The sequence below is a fragment of the Pinus tabuliformis genome, chromosome 1_2, assembly GCF_031772625.1.
Source record: "Pinus tabuliformis cultivar Carrire ecotype Pingquan chromosome 1_2, CPIR1, whole genome shotgun sequence".
NCBI lineage: Eukaryota > Viridiplantae > Streptophyta > Pinopsida > Pinales > Pinaceae > Pinus > Pinus tabuliformis.
The window spans coordinates 451,965,054-451,985,515 of NC_142298.1; the positions used below are offsets into that span (position 1 = coordinate 451,965,054).

General features: G+C 39.1%; 1 protein-coding gene across 2 annotated transcripts in view; it reads left to right on the forward strand.

Annotated features, from left to right (window-relative positions):
• LOC149206315 (CBS domain-containing protein CBSX1, chloroplastic-like) overlaps nt 1–20,462 on the forward strand; it is a 331,558-nt gene that overhangs the window by 141,123 nt on the left and 169,973 nt on the right. For both annotated transcript variants that reach the window (XM_089395409.1, XM_089395408.1), the window contains exon 4: nt 7,755–7,803. In XM_089395409.1, coding sequence (XP_089251535.1) covers nt 7,755–7,803 — 49 coding nt within the window. The remainder of the gene's footprint in view (nt 1–7,754; nt 7,804–20,462) is intronic.

Here is a 20,462-nt window from a genome sequence, read left to right on the forward strand (position 1 = left end):
TAAAAACTCAAGCATAGAAGATGCTAGAATGATTGGGATTCGTGAAGGAAGACTCTATAGATTGATAACTCCCTGTGCTCAAGCTTTGGTTCACATTGAAGTTAGCCCATGTGAACTTTGGCATAGAAGATTTGGTCATCTCCACTACAAAATCTTACCAACCCTAAATACCATAGTAAATGGCATCCTTGAACTGAAAGAAGATCATGAAGGAGTTTGCAAGGGATGTGCATTGGGTAAGAACACCAAGAGACCATTTGGAAGCAGTGCTTCAAGGTCAAAAGAAATCTTGGATCTTATTCATTCCAATGTTTGTGGTCCTATGACTCCAAAGTCACTTGGAGGTCATCTATATTATGTCACATTTATAGATGACCACTCCAGGAAAACTTGGGTTTACTTAATGAAATCCAAGGATGAAGTCTTTACCAAATTTCAAGAATTCAAAGCTGAAGTAGAGAACCTTACAGAAAGGAGAATCAAGATATTGAGATCTGATAATGGAGGAGAATATACTTCAAAAGAACTTATAGCCTTCTGTAAGGAGTCTGGGATTAAGAGGGAGTTGATAGTCCCATATAATCCCGAGCAAAATGGAGTTGCAGAACGAAAGAATTGATCCATTGAAGAAAGTGTGAAAGCAATGCTACATGATCAAGATTTGCTGAAATTCTTGTGGGGTGAAGCAACAAAGACAACTGTATACATACAAAATCGAAGTCCCCATAGGTCACTAGATAACTTGACTCTTGAAGAAGTATTCACTGGGAAGAAACCAAATGTAGATCATCTCCAAATTTTTGGTTGTCCTGTTTATATTCATATACCAAAGGACAAGAGAAAGAAGTTGGATCCATTAGGCATGAAGGGAACATTTGTTGGCTACAATAATTCTTCAAAGGCCTATAGGATCTACATAAAAGGACACCGAATAGAAGTCAATCGAGATGTGATATTTGACGAAAGTATTGCATTCAAGAAATCAAAAGATCTCCCTATGGACTTTGATGATGAAGAACTTCTAGTATTTGAAGAGGAAGTTGCTAGGGAGGAAGAAGAATCAAATCATGAAGATGAATATAACAGTGAACCTATACAACCTATGGTAATCCCTGAGACTAGAAAGAGACATAATTGGTTGAAATCCACCCTATTAGATGTAGAGGGTCATGGAGCAGCTAAAGGCACATTTAGAGAAAGTAAGAAGCCCAAAAGATATTCAGGGTACGCAACATATATGACAAAGTTAATAGAAGCAGAACCATCCACTTTTGAGGAAGCTGTCAATCATCAAGAATGGAAAGATGCTATGAACGAAGAATACCAATTGATAATGAAGAATGGGGTATGGGAGATCATACCTAGGCTTGAAGACAAGTTTGTGGTAACTTCCAAGTGGCTGTACAAAATTAAACATGTGGCATATGGAAGCATTGATAAGTATAAGGCAAGATTTGTGGCTAAGGGCTTCTCTCAACAAGAAGGCATCGATTATGAAGAGACATTTGCTCCAACAACAAGGTATACAACTATTTGATCATTGGTCTCTTTGGCAACATTGATGGGATGGAATATACATCAAATGGATGTTAAGACTGCATTCTTGAAAGGCACAATTGATGAGGAAGTCTTTATAGAGCAACCCTTGGGATTTGAAGTCAAAGATAGAGAGGCATGTGTTTGCAAGTTGAAGAAGGCCTTATATGGCCTTAAGTAGGCACTAAGGGCATGGTATGCAAGGATGGATGCATACCTTCAAAGATTGGGCTTCACAAAAAGTTCTGCTAATCCGAGCCTTTATTTCAAGGTTGTAAAAGGTGAGCTTGTAATCATTCTTCTGTATGTGGACGATCTTCCCTTGATAGGTGTGGAAGGTCGAATTGGAGAATGCAAGAAGCAACTAGCAACAGAATTTGATGTGAAGGATCTTGGGCGGATGCACTATTATTTGGGACCAGAAGTTTGGCAGGGACCTGATGAGATCTACCTAGGTCAAGGGAAGTATGTGATTGAGATGTTGAAGAGGTTTGACATGATGGATTGCAAACCAATGACAACCTCGATGATCACAAACTTGAAGAGACTAAGGAGTTTCGAATCTAGCCTAGTGGATCCTACTAGGTATAGACAATTGATTGGCTCACTGATGTACTTGGTGAATACTCAGTTAGACATGTTTTGCAGTGAATATTCTTAGTCAGTTCCAAGTGGAGCCGAAGCATTATCATTGGATAATAGCTAAGCACATACTAAGATATCTGCAAGGAACAATCCACTACTGCCTAAAATATGATAGGAGGAATGATGTCCACTTGATTGGATATATAGATTCTGATTGGGGAGGCAGTGAGCAGGATGGAAGGAGCACTACAAGAGGATTTTTTAGTTTGGGATCCTCCATGATCTCATGGATGAGCAAAAAGCAAGATACAGTTGCTTTGAGTAGTGTTGAGGATGAATATATTGCAGCTTGTGGAGTGAGCAGAGAATTTGTCTGGTTGAGGAAGTCGCCATTCGACTTATTCGAAGGACCAATGGACCCTACAATGATACATTGTGATAACACCAGTTGTATAAGATTGTCTGAAGACCCAGTGTTTCATGGAAAGACAAAGCATATAAACAACAAGTATCACTACATTTAGAAGCTAGTACAAGATGGTGTGCTACAACTACAGTATATCTCCACTGATGAGCAGGGAGCTGACATATTGGAAAAATCTCTTCCTAATAAGAAGCTTGTGTATTTGAGAGACAAGCTTGGTTTGGTTGATATATCCTCCTTGGTTGAAAGGGAGAGATAGGCACATCATTCTTGTCTTCACTTGGGAAGACAGAATGGAGGATTGGGTAAGCATCTGGCATCTGATACTCTTTGAGGATGTGGTAGGGCATCCAAGATAAGAGTAGTTGAGGACCGATATTCTTTGAGGACTAGCTATCTAAGATAAGAATAGTCCAAGGAAGGACATACTCTGTGAACACTCGGGTGGGGTATGTGCCTTGATAGATAATGATGATGGTGTCTATAAATCATTGGTCTCGCCAACATTGCGCTCTTATCTTGTGGAGAGATAGAGTTGTTAGTCAAGGCCTTGCTATATGACAATGCTGGTTGTTATGATGCTAAACAGATGGGTTACCAATCCGACTCTTCTTATGAGATCTCTTCATATTGAGAATATCCATGTAGCATTTATGAATTTAAGAGGGAGCGTTGAAAAATGTGTAACTAGGTTCGGTCTTCATAAATATGTAATGTACTTTTGATTCTTGTATATTATGAAATAAAATAAAATTAATATTATTATTTTTGGAGCATGGGTTTCATGCTCAAGATCTTTTATTTTAGAGGTCAAGCACCAATTGAGTGCTTCTAGGGTTTGTCCTAGGTCAAGAAGTCAAAAGAGTCATTGTCATAAGTTGAAGACTGCATTAGACACATTGTAACTTGTAAAGGAAATTATTTTTGTCATTGAAAGTGTCAAAATACCCTTCAAGACCAAGTCGGCTTAACCGCTGGGAAGTCGGCCTATTTTGAGGAGCCACGTCCACCTTTAGAAGCCTATATAAAGGAGGGAACTCTAACTCCTCGGAAGTCATTCATCACTCACTCATTCAAGTGAAGAAGGAAGAAAGAGAAGGCAACAAAGAAGGAGAAGGATGAAGAAGAAGTGTTTCTGGGCTATTTCTCTCTCACCCGTGCAAAGGAAGGCTACAGTTTCTGCTACTGGACTAGGGTTTTTCTTTTGCAGGTTTGATCTTGAAGAAAGAAGAGAAAGGAGGTTAGTGAAGGCCACATTAGGTCATCCTCAAGCACTAGAAGAAGGAGAAAGCCAAGCAAAGGTTTGGAGAAGCCTTGGGAGGCCAGAATAAGCTCACACGTGTGGCAACAACTATCGCTAGGAGGGCTGAAAATTTTAGACCTGCAGTAGAGGTCGAAATTGTGATGTTGGGGGTCGAAGTTGTGCCGCTGGAAGAGATTTGAATGGGTTTAACTTGAACAAAGGAAGAACATCATCTAGAAGGGTTGGACTTGGTCTTGGACGGTATTGGTCTTGGTCTAGAGGACTTGGAATTCGTCAATTGAAGAATCTATAAGAAGAGAAGAGATTTGCAGGTTTTCTTCTCAAAGTGGAGAGATTTTGGCCTTGGATTGCAACCTACATTTTGTGTTCTTGTGTACTATTGTTCTTCTTGTTTTAGTAGCTGTTTGATGATATGCAAAGATAATAATAAGTGAAGAATTTAACAATTAAGAAAAAGTAAAAAGACATCACAAGCAATTATCAAGAAAGAGAAATCATCCTAACTATTGCCCTATAGATTTCCCAACTGTCATCCACAAAGATTATATAATGTAGATAAGTCACTAAGAAATTTTAGCAGCATGCGTCCACATAGATAAGAATGTATGAGTTGTAGAATATCACTGGTCCTGCTCTTGCAAGAAGGGAATGGTCCTCTCGACTTCTTTCCACTGGCACACCTTGGGCATATTGCATCATGATTAACTTGAACCTCGGGCATTCAAGAAACCATCCTCCTTACTTTAGGTTGGGCTTAATAGTGAAGATGAACAAATCTTCGGTGCCGTAGCTCACTTGGATGATTGTTATTATGTAGCATTGCTCGCATCCGTCTTCCATTGACTCTATAGAGTCCTTCAATTCTTGATCCCAAGGTGAATGGGTCTCTCATGTGAGATTCGATAGGCCAGGTGAGGACCTTTACTCTAATGAAAGCAACTCTCATCCCTTTGTCTTCCAAGGCAGATATAGATACAAGGTTGTTCCTCAATCTCGGTACATACATAATGTCATGAAGATATATGATTTCTCCATAATCCAAATGAAATGTAACAAAACCAAAACCCTTAACATGATAAGTAGAGTTGTCCCCAAGAATGATCTTCAAATTAGTCTCCCTCTCAACCAGGTTTGAGAGGACTTCACGATACCTAGAGAAGTGTTTAGAGGCCCCACTATCTACCAACCATCAAACGAATCCGGAGGAGAGGAACTAGAAAGTGCATAAATAAGAATATATTCAAATTGAGTAGCAGCTGCATTATTTCCATTCCTTGAGTTTCTTGATCTCTTTTGAGGACAATGACCTTCATCTTGATCATCAGGAGCATCTCTTCTTCTTCTATCATTGAAATCATCTCTTCTTCCTCTGTCATTGAACCTCTTGTTGTTGAAGCCATGATTTTTGTTGTAGTTGGACCTTGGAGCTCTTCACTTTCCCAAACAGTCTTCAGCATAGTGACCATACTTGTGACAATTATAGCATTCAACTTTTGACATATCCCTGTCTCTTCTTGATCTTCTATTAGAGTCTCTAGATGCTGGAGCAGGCTTTCTTGAATTAGATGGATCTCCTCTTCCTTTCCTCTTCTTGTCTCGAGTAACAAATGTAGAGGGCTCTCTTTCTTCATGCTTTTGAATCCTCCCTCTAGAGATCATCCTAGTTTCTTCTCGAGTACACTTGCCAACCAGTTCATCCAATGTCTGGAAGTTGTCATTGTTGCTAATGGTTGTAATGAATGTCTTGGCTTTGATCTCACCTTTCTTATTCTTGGCCTTGGTAGCAACAGAGACATTTTTTGGAGGCTTAAGTACCTTTCCTTCCACATATTCCAAAACATCATTTTCATCCAATGTCACTTCTAACTTGATCTTCCAAGCAACAAAATTATATGAGTCATTCAGCTTCTCTGCATCCTTGAAGTACGAGGTAGACATCTTGACCAAGTAGCTTCTTCCAAATAGATTCCTTCAAAGGTGATTGCTTTTGTCTCTTGTCTTCAACTCAACTCTAATACCATGTTAATTTTCCAGTGTTCTATGCTTAGCACAATCACTTACAACAATTCTTCTTTAATTAGCAATCACTTTTATCCAATAAATTCAATCTTCCAATGACAGTAAGTAATTGTAGATAGAACAGTAATCCAAATGCAAATGAAAACAGCCAAAACAAGAACAAGAGAGACACAAGATTTGGTCAAAGACCAGGGAAAAACCCCACAAGGGGGAAAACCCTTTCAAAATTCTTCTTCTATTAGATTGTCATCAAATGTTTAGCAGAGAGATACAATGTTCCAATTCATCAACAATGAGTCAAAGTCAAACCTTTGACTATCCAAAAATCAACCAACCAATATCCAATGAGAGATGAGTCAAATCTTTAGTCTGGTCAACAAGTCAAATTTGCAAGTCTGGTCAAAGTCAACAGCAGTAGCAGCAGCTCCAATTAGTCAACGGTCAACAGTCCCCCAAATAACTCGGTCAAAGAAGCATTAAATTCGGCCTTCCATGATCAGTCAGAGGCAGTCGAAACAGTCAAACTTCAGCCCATACAAATTCAAAGTCAACTTTTGACCTGCAGAAATCCTAGGTGCAGACCTGCAGTCAACGTGGTTCAAAGTGCCCAAAAAAACTCGGTCAAAGGAGCAGTCAACTTGGCCTCCAAGAACTGATCCAAATTCAGTCAAACCAAGTCAAAATATGCTAAGTCAGCACTGGTCGAAGGCTAGTCAAACTGTCCCAATCAGAAATTCAACGCAGAAAACAAAAAAGGCCTCCTTCCTTTTGGCATGTGTGAGCTCGGACCTCCATGTTTCAGACCTGTATGAACCAAACCAATCAAGAGAGAGAAGTTGTGATGTGTTGATGATGCGTATTTATATGTGGTGGAGGAGACCCAATTTGTCTTTTAGGCCGATCTGTACTTTTGTACACATGTGGGTTTCACCTTAAAAATAATATTATTCCTTGACCAAATTAAATTCTTCCAAGCGCTAGATGGGGCTTCTCTGGATGATAAAGGCTCTTCAATGGAGGGAATTTGTCCCTAAGCTGCCAAATTAACAAATTTTGCTTTCTTTTTTTCCTGTGTTACTTTTAATGCACTTTATGTGTTCTCTGGCACACTCTTTTTGATTGTCCAGTTATAAGATAGCTCCTGCTTGCATCAGGGATCAAGACCTTTTCTTTCTTTTAGAAACAGCCTTTCCAGTGATGTTTTGTTGCATTCCAATCCTAATAGCACAAATAAAGGGATTGCAAACTACCCAAGTTTTCTTAATTTTTTGCATGTGATGTAGTTTTGACTTTACCAGGATGTGCTCTGGCACACCATCTATTTTTTGGTATTACAGTTATGAGTATACTCATTTTGTGCAGCAAGGTGCATACCCTCTACTTTATTTTGGAGACATCATTCTCCTTGATATATTATGCTTACAAATCATGATAGTCCTATCTGTATGGTTTTAGAATGAGGTTAAGACATCAGCCCCATAACTGGCAAGCAATTGCACAGGAAGGTCATTCACTGTGCACTTATCTAAGATGCACATGGAGACATGGCTGGCTCAATCAAGAAAATCTCTTCACTAGAGCATGTATGTTTGAGGCTCTAGACATATTCTAGGTCCATTCCTTGTGAGTTTGAGGTTTTTCCTTTTCTCAGATTTATTTCTTATTAGATCACATAGAACGCATCTACTTCTGAAATGCCTATTTGAATCATTATGTGTTCGGCTACCATCATATCTTGATCTGAACAAAGTTTCTCATCAGCATCAGAATCTAGAGATGATACCTCTAATTTAATTCTGATTCTATTTCCTTGTTCTATTATGTTCTTCTTAATTTCAATTTTATAAAGCATATGCAGACATTATTTTTTTGTAGTTATTTCAAAAAGCATATCCATCAGTGTTCCATGCTGTTATGGTGTTACAGGTTGGAGTTGTTTCTGATTATGACTTGTTAGCACTGGACTCTATATCAGGTTTGTGTCGTCAGTTTCACTATTTCTTAATTTTGATTTTTCCACGGAAGGAATTCATGGTGTGCAATATATTTGGTTTTCCAGAGTTCAAAAGGTTATTGTCAATTGTTGTCTAATTAGTGTTAAATAGTTGTATTTAAGCATCAATTCTAAAAATAGAAAAAAAAACAATGATTTCAGAACATTTTCTGCAATTTCTATCTCCACATTCCATCAATGTTGGTTTTTTGGAAAAGATTAAACTTCAAGGACTGAATAGTTGAATCTGTATCATATTGTGGAAAATGTTGGATGCTGTATATTAAATGGTAGCTACTAACTTTCTAATTATTTTTTGCTTTTAAGAGTCTTGTTGTAGTTATTCTTCTTTTTCCAGAGAAAAATGCGTAATTTTGATTAATAAATAACAAAATTACATGTTGTACTGGCTAGAAACTGCATCATCCGGTCAGTGACCAATTGATAGGCAAGAGATAAGCAGAAAGAAAACAAGATAAAAATACATGATGGGGGAAGCTAAGCTTTCCGCCCTTTCTTTTTCTCTACCCTGCGCCATTCCCCTTGGGATGGTGTCGAAGACACAAGAGCAAGATGGTTTCCTGCCTCCATTTTGGCATTGTCTTTGTCAGAGTCTGAGATTGTAGTTATTCTTCTATACAGAAAGGTGGCAAATATAATGTAAGCACTAATTGATTCAGAAATAGCTCAAATAGATCCAATCTTTAAATTTCCTATCACCATTATAGATGTCTAGTATGGATGCCAAATTCCAATATTCATCAAAGGCTTTTGCAAAGGCAAGAGCTTTCTCTATTTTCATGAATTCATTTTCAGCTATAAAGTAAATGCATTAACTAGTGTTTAAATCCTATAGGAATTGTGTGGAACGCTAATGGCATCAAAGAAGGATGAAAATCTTGTATAATAGGTCTAAAACAATGAAAACAATTAGAGTGCCTTGCAAAAGTTGGAAAAACTAAAAAGAAAAACATAGTAAAAAAATAAAAAATAAAGAGATGAATATAGTGAAAAAGCTTTCTCTATTATCATTAACTCATTTTCAGCTATAAAGTAAATGCAGTATCCAGTGTTTAAATCCTATAGGAAATGTGTGAACTAGTGGCTTCAAGCAAGGATGAAAATATTGTATTATAGGTCTAAAACAATGAAAAAGATTAGAGTGCCTTGCAAAAGTTGGAAAAAACCAATGGGCTTGCCCCTCCACTCTCCACCAAAATAAAAGCGAAAGAGAAAAAAGGAAAAGAAAACCATAGTAAAAAAATAAAAAATAAATAGATGAATATAGTGAAGCTGTGTAACACTATGCCAAAAAAGAAGCATCTAAAGTTGTTGAAAATCTGAGATATAAATCTTTATCAAGGAAATCATTGTGGGATCCTCATATTCCCCTCCTCCCTGAAATATGTGGATGGAGGGCAGCTCATCTGCAAGCAGCAATAATGTCTGGTAACTTTCAGGAACTTGGCTGGATTTGAAGCTGTGACTTATGGCCTTCCTGTTGGCACCATGGCTTTATATATATATACACACACACATGAAATAAACCCTATTCAGCATTATAAACTTCACTGCCCACTATAATGTCCACCACAATAAACTTAAAAAAATGAGGCAAAAGATAGAAATCACTGATGAAAACATTGGCAGTGGCAAAAAACCATCAAGGATTTGAACATTAGGACATCACAAGATAGTTGCTAGAGGATGGAGTGGAGCAAGAGCATTTTAGGGAGCAGGAGCATCTATCACACACACATTATATTGCATTTATATTAAAAATAGACGTGCACGGTGCCAAATTAGTTGCAGAATATATTAAACATGCATATTTGTACATTAATGAATGTAGAAATGGCATCTATGGTACATTAATGATTAATCATTTGAGCATCAACCATGTAGAATCTAGACTAGCAGACACAAACAAACATACAAACTTTTAAGCCATATAATAGAAAGTAGACCATTGACTTATGGAATGAAATAGGTTATCTAGCCACTGTCAATAATAATATGACCAAATAGTTATGTTTACAAAATAGTGCATCTGCACAACAAAGTATGGCTCAGATATAAATCTTTATCAAGGAAATCATTGTGGGATCCTCATATTCCCCTCCTCCCTGAAATATGTGGATGGAGGGCAGCTCATCTGCAAGCAGCAATAATGTCTGGTAACTTTCAGGAACTTGGCTGGATTTGAAGCTGTGACTTATGGCCTTCCTGTTGGCACCATGGCTTTATATATATATACACACACACATGAAATAAACCCTATTCAGCATTATAAACTTCACTGCCCACTATAATGTCCACCACAATAAACTTAAAAAAATGAGGCAAAAGATAGAAATCACTGATGAAAACATTGGCAGTGGCAAAAAACCATCAAGGATTTGAACATTAGGACATCACAAGATAGTTGCTAGAGGATGGAGTGGAGCAAGAGCATTTTAGGGAGCAGGAGCATCTATCACACACACATTATATTGCATTTATATTAAAAATAGACGTGCACGGTGCCAAATTAGTTGCAGAATATATTAAACATGCATATTTGTACATTAATGAATGTAGAAATGGCATCTATGGTACATTAATGATTAATCATTTGAGCATCAACCATGTAGAATCTAGACTAGCAGACACAAACAAACATACAAACTTTTAAGCCATATAATAGAAAGTAGACCATTGACTTATGGAATGAAATAGGTTATCTAGCCACTGTCAATAATAATATGACCAAATAGTTATGTTTACAAAATAGTGCATCTGCACAACAAAGTATGGCTCAGATATAAATCTTTATCAAGGAAATCATTGTGGGATCCTCATATTCCCCTCCTCCCTGAAATATGTGGATGGAGGGCAGCTCATCTGCAAGCAGCAATAATGTCTGGTAACTTTCAGGAACTTGGCTGGATTTGAAGCTGTGACTTATGGCCTTCCTGTTGGCACCATGGCTTTATATATATATACACACACACATGAAATAAACCCTATTCAGCATTATAAACTTCACTGCCCACTATAATGTCCACCACAATAAACTTAAAAAAATGAGGCAAAAGATAGAAATCACTGATGAAAACATTGGCAGTGGCAAAAAACCATCAAGGATTTGAACATTAGGACATCACAAGATAGTTGCTAGAGGATGGAGTGGAGCAAGAGCATTTTAGGGAGCAGGAGCATCTATCACACACACATTATATTGCATTTATATTAAAAATAGACGTGCACGGTGCCAAATTAGTTGCAGAATATATTAAACATGCATATTTGTACATTAATGAATGTAGAAATGGCATCTATGGTACATTAATGATTAATCATTTGAGCATCAACCATGTAGAATCTAGACTAGCAGACACAAACAAACATACAAACTTTTAAGCCATATAATAGAAAGTAGACCATTGACTTATGGAATGAAATAGGTTATCTAGTCACTGTCAATAATAATATGACCAAATAGTTATGTTTACAAAATAGTGCATCTGCACAACAAAGTATGAGGACCAAAAAGTCCAAAACAATAAAATAAGCTAGTTTCTAAACACCTCTGTATAGAAGAACTGTTTACCAAAATATGATCTAGTAGACCAAGTGATTTGTAATAAAATAATTTAGCCAAGTACCTTAAATTATATCCAAATCTTTTTGACATAAGACCCAACTAAAACGTTAGGACTCACCTAAGACTTTGACAATAAATTCCACCCTAGCTTTGGGGTGAGGTTGGAGGGAAAAACTTTGCCGATCATCCGTGTTTAGAAACACTAATGAATCAGTGAGACGAAAAACCTTGTAGGATGAAATTCATCTCTAAAATAATAGGCTTACCTAGGTTGTTACATACATTCACTGTTAAAATTGGCAACTAGGGCTAAACTCCATGTGGATAACCTTATTTATGGCTTCTGATATTTTTCCTAAATTCCTCTCATTGAGAGGTGTAGGATTGATTTAAAGATCATCCGATTCCGATAAGTATTTTTGGAGATATGAATTTATTTTGATTATGGACAAATTGTCAAGGTCAGCCAACAAACTTATGTAGGCTCAAAAGCCCAACAGTCATGTTTATTCAACCTCAACGTTTGCATATAAATACAAGAAACATTCTCCTCATTTGGACAATTCAATTCACTCATCTTCTCTCTCTCTCTCTCTCTCTCTCTCCTACGCATAAAAGGAGCCTCTCTCTCTCACACGTGTGGCTGAAAGGAAGGCGTCCTAGGGCAAGGAAGACATAGAAAGGACGCTAGGGCAGAAGGTCATCTCTTTGACCAGCGTTGACCTTCCAGAAGTGCGGATTGGGTGTGGCTGCCTCTCTTAGGCAGGCCACAATTTTTGGCACAAAAATTGAGGTGATCTAATCTCTGGTTTGACCAGTGTTGACTGCCAGAGGTTGATGCAGTTAAAAAGAAAAGGAAAAGCATAATTTGGCCACTCTCGACAGGAAATGTACCACAAAATTCAAAAGATGGTCGGGACATACAAATTTAGCACGTGGGCAAAATTTGAACATAAGCTCTACCCCTTATCCTTGGCCATCACCCTGGTTCCTATGGGCCCTAGATGAACCCCATCCATCATTAAGAAACCCATAATTGTCCCAACCCTTGGTGGGCAATAAAATGCTCCACCTTGAGGGGGTATCCACTGCTATACATTACACATCATGCTCTCATCCCCTAGAGCCCTGAGTAGTTATGAAGAAAAATCATTCAAAGGCAAAAGACATATGAAGAATGGTGGAAAAACAAAGGCCGGGGTAACTCATGTACCACGATTTACTCCCTCCTACGCTCATATACACATGTGTGGGCTTCCTTTATTATAGCTACCCTTGTACCATGACATGTGGTCTGGATGATTCCCCTGATCACCACTCCGTTCAATTACCATTTCATTTGCCACCTACCACTTGAGGGATGTACCATGGACATGTTACCCCCTTGATTCACCAATGAATAGCTATGGATCTCCGTCTGGATCTAGAGACTCCGGATTTCCAACAGGATCTGTATCTGCACCTGGATTTGCCTTAACGGATGAAACAACTGTTGGGAGTGCTTCTTCAACCGCTATCTTAATAGCTAGTGAAAGTGCAATTAGGTTTGCTTGCTCATATTTGTGTTTGGAGCTTAGGTGCTATTCTCATTTTCATGTTGCCGTTGAATGCTATCCCAGCCAGTCAAGTCCCGATCAACCAACCCTCCCTTCTAATCTAATGCGTGCGATCATTTCTATGGTGTTGTGCTCTTCTTCTCCTTGGCCTTAACTTTGTCCTTATCCTTATCCTTTTCCTGGCCCTGATGGATCTGTCTAGTGGAACGTATACTAAGATCTCATGAGTCGAGGCAACAATGAAACGTGATAAGGATAAGCTTTGAAAACTCGATAAACCTAGCCTTCCAAGAGTTAGAAGATAGGGCCTTTGTTCAAAAGAGACTGGCCTTCCTTCCTGGTTCTAAGCGTGGTCTTGCCAACTCGTCAGTTCGATAGAATTAGTCCCAACCAGTAGAAGAGCTAGTAGAGGCGCTAAGACTCCTATTTATGATTCATTGATGGAAAGTGATAACATAACTTTTTGATGGAACATAGCTTTTCTCTATCTCGATAGAAAATCTCGACTCTTATACCCAAACTACTCCCATTATCAAGTATTAATGGGTCAGAGCTACCTCGCTTAATTACGGGTTCAAAGCTAATTACGGGCGGGATACTGGGGTGATCGGTCTGATCTAGAGCGAAATCTTCGAGTACTCTCATTTACAATTTACCTCAATTCTCGTCTACACTGACCCTTATGCCCTCCTAATAAGTGTGACAATCAAAATTTGAAACCTCCCACCGAATAAAAGAAACGTCCGGAGTTGAACTGAAACAAATGAAGCAAACCGTCGTCTCAATTACTTACTTTCTTTGGCCCCACTACAAAATTTATTCCTCAGCCATTCTCATCAAATAATGAAAAGCATAATCACATCTATGAAGGGGATACCTTATACCCCCCGACCAACCAACTCAGTTCAACGAATAGAACCAAGCCTTGGCAAGCGGCTTAAACGGGAAAGCGGGTCACCTCCACCGAAAGGCCAAGTGACCCTCACCTCCTGCTACCCTCGCTTGCCTAGACATGACACCTAGCTTCATTGTCTAACACCCTTCGGAGCATGAATCTCGGAGCAGTCGCCGGCCTATAATGCGGGCTATCATAGAATTGGGCTAGCTTATATGTTTTCTTTTGCCTTCCTTGAGGGCGGTACAAGCCATCGATAAAGAGTGGTGAGTAAGCCTTCTTGGTGTCCTCTTTAGGCGTGGGCCATGCTCTTGGAAAGACCATGAAGATAAGGAAGCGTAGAAGTGTGGGGTTGCAAACCTTGTATTGGTTAGTGCAGGTCACAACCTTGAGCATAAATAGCAAAAAGAATGAAATTCTAGGGTTGGGTGCTTGCCGCCATGCTAGAGGTCACCGCTTGTCTTTATCTAAGGGATAGTAGAGGGAAGAAGGCCTATACCAGTCAAGTCAATATTAGCTAACCCACCATTAATAGATTTTATTTCTGGACATTGATACATACCAACCCATAGCCTAATGAAGGTAAGTATTTTAGAGGGAAAGGACAAGGCCACTTTCTGGAATGGAAAGATCTATAGAGTCCTTATTACCTGCTTCTCCTCCATTTCATTGAACACTATTGATGACTTTTGCAAGTTTATTTCCATGTCCTGAAGCCATATTGTACTGGTCCAAAATCTCCTTTAGCTCTATTAAATCCCTTCTGGAGCCATCAAAAAACAATAGCACATCATCTATGAACAATAGATGGGTAAAGAAGAATGTTATGCTTAACTTTAGACAACCCAAGGTACCAGTTCTTTTGGCCTCTGAGATTGATTTGCTTAGACCTTCAGCAATAAGAAGACACAATAATGGAGAAAATGGGCATCCTTGCCCATCTTGATGACCTAAAGAACTCTGAGGCTGAACCATTGATTAGAACTGCAAAAGACACAGAAAAAACATCCCATTATCCAATTCACTAGTTTACGAAAAAACCACTCTTAATAGGTAGTAGTCTCAAATAAAGCCAATTGGATCTGTCAAAAGCCTTGGAAAGATCTAACTTCATGACCATGCCCTGCATCCTCTAAGTTTTAATGGAATGCATTCCTTCCTGAGCCACACCAATGGCTTCATTCATTTTTATCCCATGTAGAAATCCAAATGGTTCCTTTCCCTTGAAGGTAAAGGCAGAAGATCCTGAGGCGGAGGGGGCAAAGAAAGGAGCAGGTGCCGATTACCCAGTTTCAGAGAATAAAAAGCCAGGTAGAGAGAGCATAGATATCCAGTTGATGCCACTAGTTATCCAATTGTTTACCCACTGCCTGATCTACCAATCTTAGTTTATCCGACCCTTTATTAAGTCGTTTATTAAGTCACTGAAGCATATGGGTCAGATGCCAATACCCTTACATGCACCTAGGGAGAGACATACATTCTTATGTTATGTCCGTCATCCATCCCTACCTGTTACAGAAGTAGGAGAAGCTCCAAGTTCATTGGTTACCCCTACTTCATCTAATGGTCATAAGTGAATCATTATAGCCATGGATTGCTTCACTAAATGGGTAGAAGCCATGTTTCTTACCCATATCACAGGTAGAGCTATTGCACACTTTCTTATTAATTAGATTCTCTTCTGGTTTGGGGTTACACAAACGCTTGTGACTGGTAATGGCACCCAATTGAGGTAAATTGAGGTAGGGAGACTCTGATCGAAGTAGGGTATTAAGTATAAGTTTGTAGGGAGACTCTAATCGAAGTAGGGTATTAATGTCTACTCCTTACTATCCAAGGGTAATGGGGAAGTCGAAGCTACTAATAATACCTTGCTTGTTATCCTCAAGTGCACTATTATCACGTTTGGCAAAGATTAACATACGCAGCTCTATCTTACACTTTGAGCTTACTGCACATCATTTAGGTTACCCACAGGTGCTAGACCTTTTTTGCTAGTATATGGCTCAAAGGTTATGCTTCCCTTCTTAGTCCCTTCGCTTCATGTCACTTTGTATTATGTCATTCATGAGGAGCAGCGTGTTGATGCTCTTAAGGTAGATTTGGAGACTCTGGATGAGAAGCACTACAGAGCCTTAAAGCACGTGCAAATTTCTCCTAGGCATGTAGCTAGGGCATATAATCATAAGGTGTAGCCTTGTCAATTTATAGTGGGAGACATGGTAGTGAATATTATCAGGTAGGAGATGGGTAATCTCTGCCTCCCCATCTCCACTTAGAACTTAGGCAGAATTTCAGAGTTGTCAGTGATTATGTCACCCAAGGCAAATTCGAGGTGAACTGGATTGGCCCATATGTTATCATTATTTATTTTGGCTCATAGGCCTTTAGTCTTGCAACGCTGGAGGGTGAAACCTTGTTGTACCTAGTAAATGCAATGCCCCTGCATAAGTACTACGCTTGAGTGCTTGTAGTAGGTTGGGTCTTCTTTTAGACTCTTACTTTACTTATTTGAGCTCACCTCATGTGGTTCACTTCCACTAGGTCTTGTTGGGGTCATCTCACATCATTACATTTCAATCTATTCCATGCATGTTGTATATACTATATATGGTGTTGGACATGTTCATTATGTATATCACTACATTCACATGTGTATTCATCCACTCCACCTCACCTCACCATCGTTTACTAGGGTGCGGGTCTTTCCTTCTCCCTTTGGTTCTGGACTAGGATAGTCCATCCTTCTACTACTGACCATGCATCTGTATATTTTCTGTGTGTAGGTGTACATCCAAGCTACACGAGGAAGATTACCCGTAAAGCCTATAGAGTCAGGTGGGCGCCTCCCTTTCTAAGAAACTTGCAGTTGTTCTTGGTCGACGGGTGGGAGTCTTAAGCTAGATGCCACTGAAAGCTATGGCCGGGAGGAGCTAGATGCCGTTGGAGGTGGTGTACAGGGTGGACCCGCGGAGCTAGTTGAACAAACAATCCATGATGAGGTTTGGTTTGAAGGCTGATATAATGTATGTAAGGATAGAACATCCTAGCCTTCATCCTCTATCGGGGTGGAGGCAACTGGCTAATCTAGTCCATCCCGAAAGCATAGTTTACCGAGCCACTGGGGGGAGTTATAGCCGATGGAACTTCAGAATGCTCGACAGGAAGGTGGGAGGGCGCACTCCAGAGAACAAGATCTGAACTACTGTTGCTGAAGATTATTAGTCTGGGGGGGGATTGAGCCAAAGAACTAGATCTACAATTGCTGCCAAGAGCTGTTGGGGTGGAGGGAAGATCTAAAAGAACCCAAGGCTGTATGAAGGAGCACCACCACCACCTAGGGCATAACATGAAGCAGATAAAGTTCCAGGTAAAGGTAGATAAAAAGCCCATACTAGTTTTAGATACTTTAGTCGCAGTTTGATATGCCGTTCCACTGATTGAAGGTCCATATTATGTAGATCCTATAGTGGCATATGAGCTAGATCGAGTCCCAAAGTCCACTTAACCAGTTCCGAATCCGGTTGCGGTTAAGGATACAATTATAGATTTATACCTTGCTCGGATCTAGTGGTTTCATATATAGTTCCATTTCCTTAGCTACCAAGGATAAGCTCACTCACCAAGAAGGGGAAGGGAGACTTTATATGCACATTGATAAGGTCTAAATAATCAGAGGGCATAGCGTGGTGTGGACCAATCACTCACTCATAATTACTGGGGGTTGGGCCTAGGAACTCGATCGACAAAATGTGATCCTTACGAAATCTCGGGCGAAGATTTGAATATCCAACCTTCGTACATTGGAATGCTACCCTCAACCCTAAGACCTGGATATAAAGAGGTGTAGTGGGGAGGGAATTCAATTACTTGGCATCGATGCGAGTAGGTTGCTTGTTTCCTTTTTTCTTATCGTGATTAAGAGTCGGGTGCTGATAGATAGTCTGACCTTCGTTATCAAGAGTGATATATATATATATATATATATATATATATATATATATATATATATAGATATAGATATATAGATATATAAGATAGAGAGCCGTAGCGAGCAAGTCAGCCAGACAGAAAGCCACTACTACCACGTCTATACTCTCCAGTCTACATCTGTAGTGCTTGTATAAACTACTGATTTGAGATTAATACTATATAAAAGGCCAAAATCCTCTCATATCTCCGTGCTAAATCAGCCTGTAACATATTTATATGTACATCTTTATATGCAGTCACTACTACCATCTACGCAGGATCACTCGGTCCTATGCTAGCCTGTCTATCAGCCAACAAACTATCTACCTAGGATTGTAAAGCTACCACCTATGCTTATAGTACTACAATCTCGCTTCTAGTCCTAGCACTATCCAAGTGAATCCTTTAGTCATGAAGACCCTCTGCATAACAATACAATTGGTTACTATATTCATCCCAATGTATAGTATTGATGTCTGTTTATGTTTAGGGTTAGAGTCTTACCTGGTTTATAATCTCTCCTTCTTGGGTCTGCTATATAAATCTCTATCATCATGCACTATTTAGCATCACCTCGAGATATCCTAATGTTTACCTTGCTCAACTCCTCTACATAAATGCTATCCAATATACCCCCAATCTCTGCCCATGTGGCCTTACTAATCCCTCCTATCAGAATACCTGTACCTCCCTCCCTAGGGATCTTAAATTTATGGCCACCATGCTAACTCATTATATCATCCCACCTCGAATCAACATACCGATGAAGCCCCACTATAGATATGTCTTCTGAACTCTATATCATCATGGAATATGAAATCTCACTAGATCTAGGCTAGGAGTTATAGGAACGTCTCCCCACTATAGATGTACTCACTAGGCAGGATGATACTCTCTCATATATCTATGTCTACCATAAAAAATGTTAGTATCCTGAGATGCATCTCCCTTTGTATATGACCTTCATGGTGGGAGAGGTCCTCTCCATATGATATTTATTCCACTCCATAGTCTCCATATCTATGGCCATTTAGTAGGTGCTCTCTTACCCATGTACCTTAGTATCATGGGCATCCCTGGCTCAATCAAGCTGTACCTTAGTTTGATATGGTCCTATAACCATACCTACATAAAAGAGGATCTAGCTAATGGCACATTCCCTCGTCGAATGATCTCATCTAAGTCATGGTAGACCGGTGCAAAATAAAGACGTCCATAGCACAACCTGATGCCATCATCTACTACTCTTCATATCTTGCTAATAATATTTGCCTTTATTATGTTACCGTGATGGGAAGTTGTAGATACTACTACTGCACTTACCACTAATTACCTTAGTAATGGCTTTGCATTACTCTCTATCACTGTCAATCTAATATTTGAGTACCCTTTCTATACACCCTCTCTAGTCCCCACCAAGTAATCTATGTCTCTACTCTCCTTGTCTGTCTCCTCTACCTTCAACTCATCAAAGTGACTAGTCTCAATCATAGCTCCATCAATGGGTAAAACCATAATATGGAAGACGCCCTCTAAGGTGGGAGACATCTCATTCTAAGGGAAATCAAATGTGTGCCTACTGGGATCCAAAAATGATATAGCCTCTGCCAGCTGATGTCAAATGTGTAGATACTCTCGAGCTTAATAGCTCTCTCTAGACATAGTCTCTGAATCTCTCTAACCGTAGCATCACTTGGGTCCTGCTATCAAATTTTATGTAGGATGCAACATCTCTAGCTAACCATGTAGGGAATACTTCCCTCTGAGGTCTCTATAGTCTCAATGAAAATAGAGGTGGAACCTTTACTGTTTCTATCATACTCTTCACAGTTTCCTCCTTCAATCTATCCTCTTCCTAACCACATGCAACCTCACTATTGGTAAGCTTGTTTCCACCCTCGATGTAAAAAGTCATCAAACCACAGTCCTATGTCATTTGCTCAATAAACTAGCCCAAAGATACCTCTAGTCTTGTATCCTCGCGATCACTCTTGGTATCATATCTAGAAGCCATACTATAAACCATAATAAAGACCCAAGGAACTTGCACATAAACCACCTTCTATTAGTTAGTTTCACCTTTCCTTGCTTGGGAATGATTTCACTACTGTCTTCTAGCCTATGGTTATGTGTCATTGTATGGTTATGGTTTTCTAGTTTCTAACTTGTATGCTTGACTGTGAATGATTAATAATAAGACATGGCTTTGTTTTTATGGCTTAATGTACTTCCCTTAGGGATTACCCTTCCTTAGGGGTCAAAATGATCGGTTCAATCATATTGCCTTTATTGTTTTTACTACCATGAAACCAGTTGGAAATGACATCATTTGATTCAACTGTTAGAGTGCTTCCCTTAACTAATATTTTTACATTACTGGCAACTTAGTTAAAGAGGCTCTGTATTGATTTTACTAATGTTGAGATGATTTTACATTTGGTGTAGTTCTCTTTTTGCGTAGAATCTCTAATGAAGTTTCAAATGGATTTTCAATGATTCAAGCATTCATTAGATTGATCTTTGCTTACGTTTTTGGTCTTTCAACTCCTAGCTTGAGTCTTCAAACTCCTTTAAGCCTCCTTACTTTTCTCTTGTTATTTGACTACTTTTTGGGTCTTTCAACTCCCAA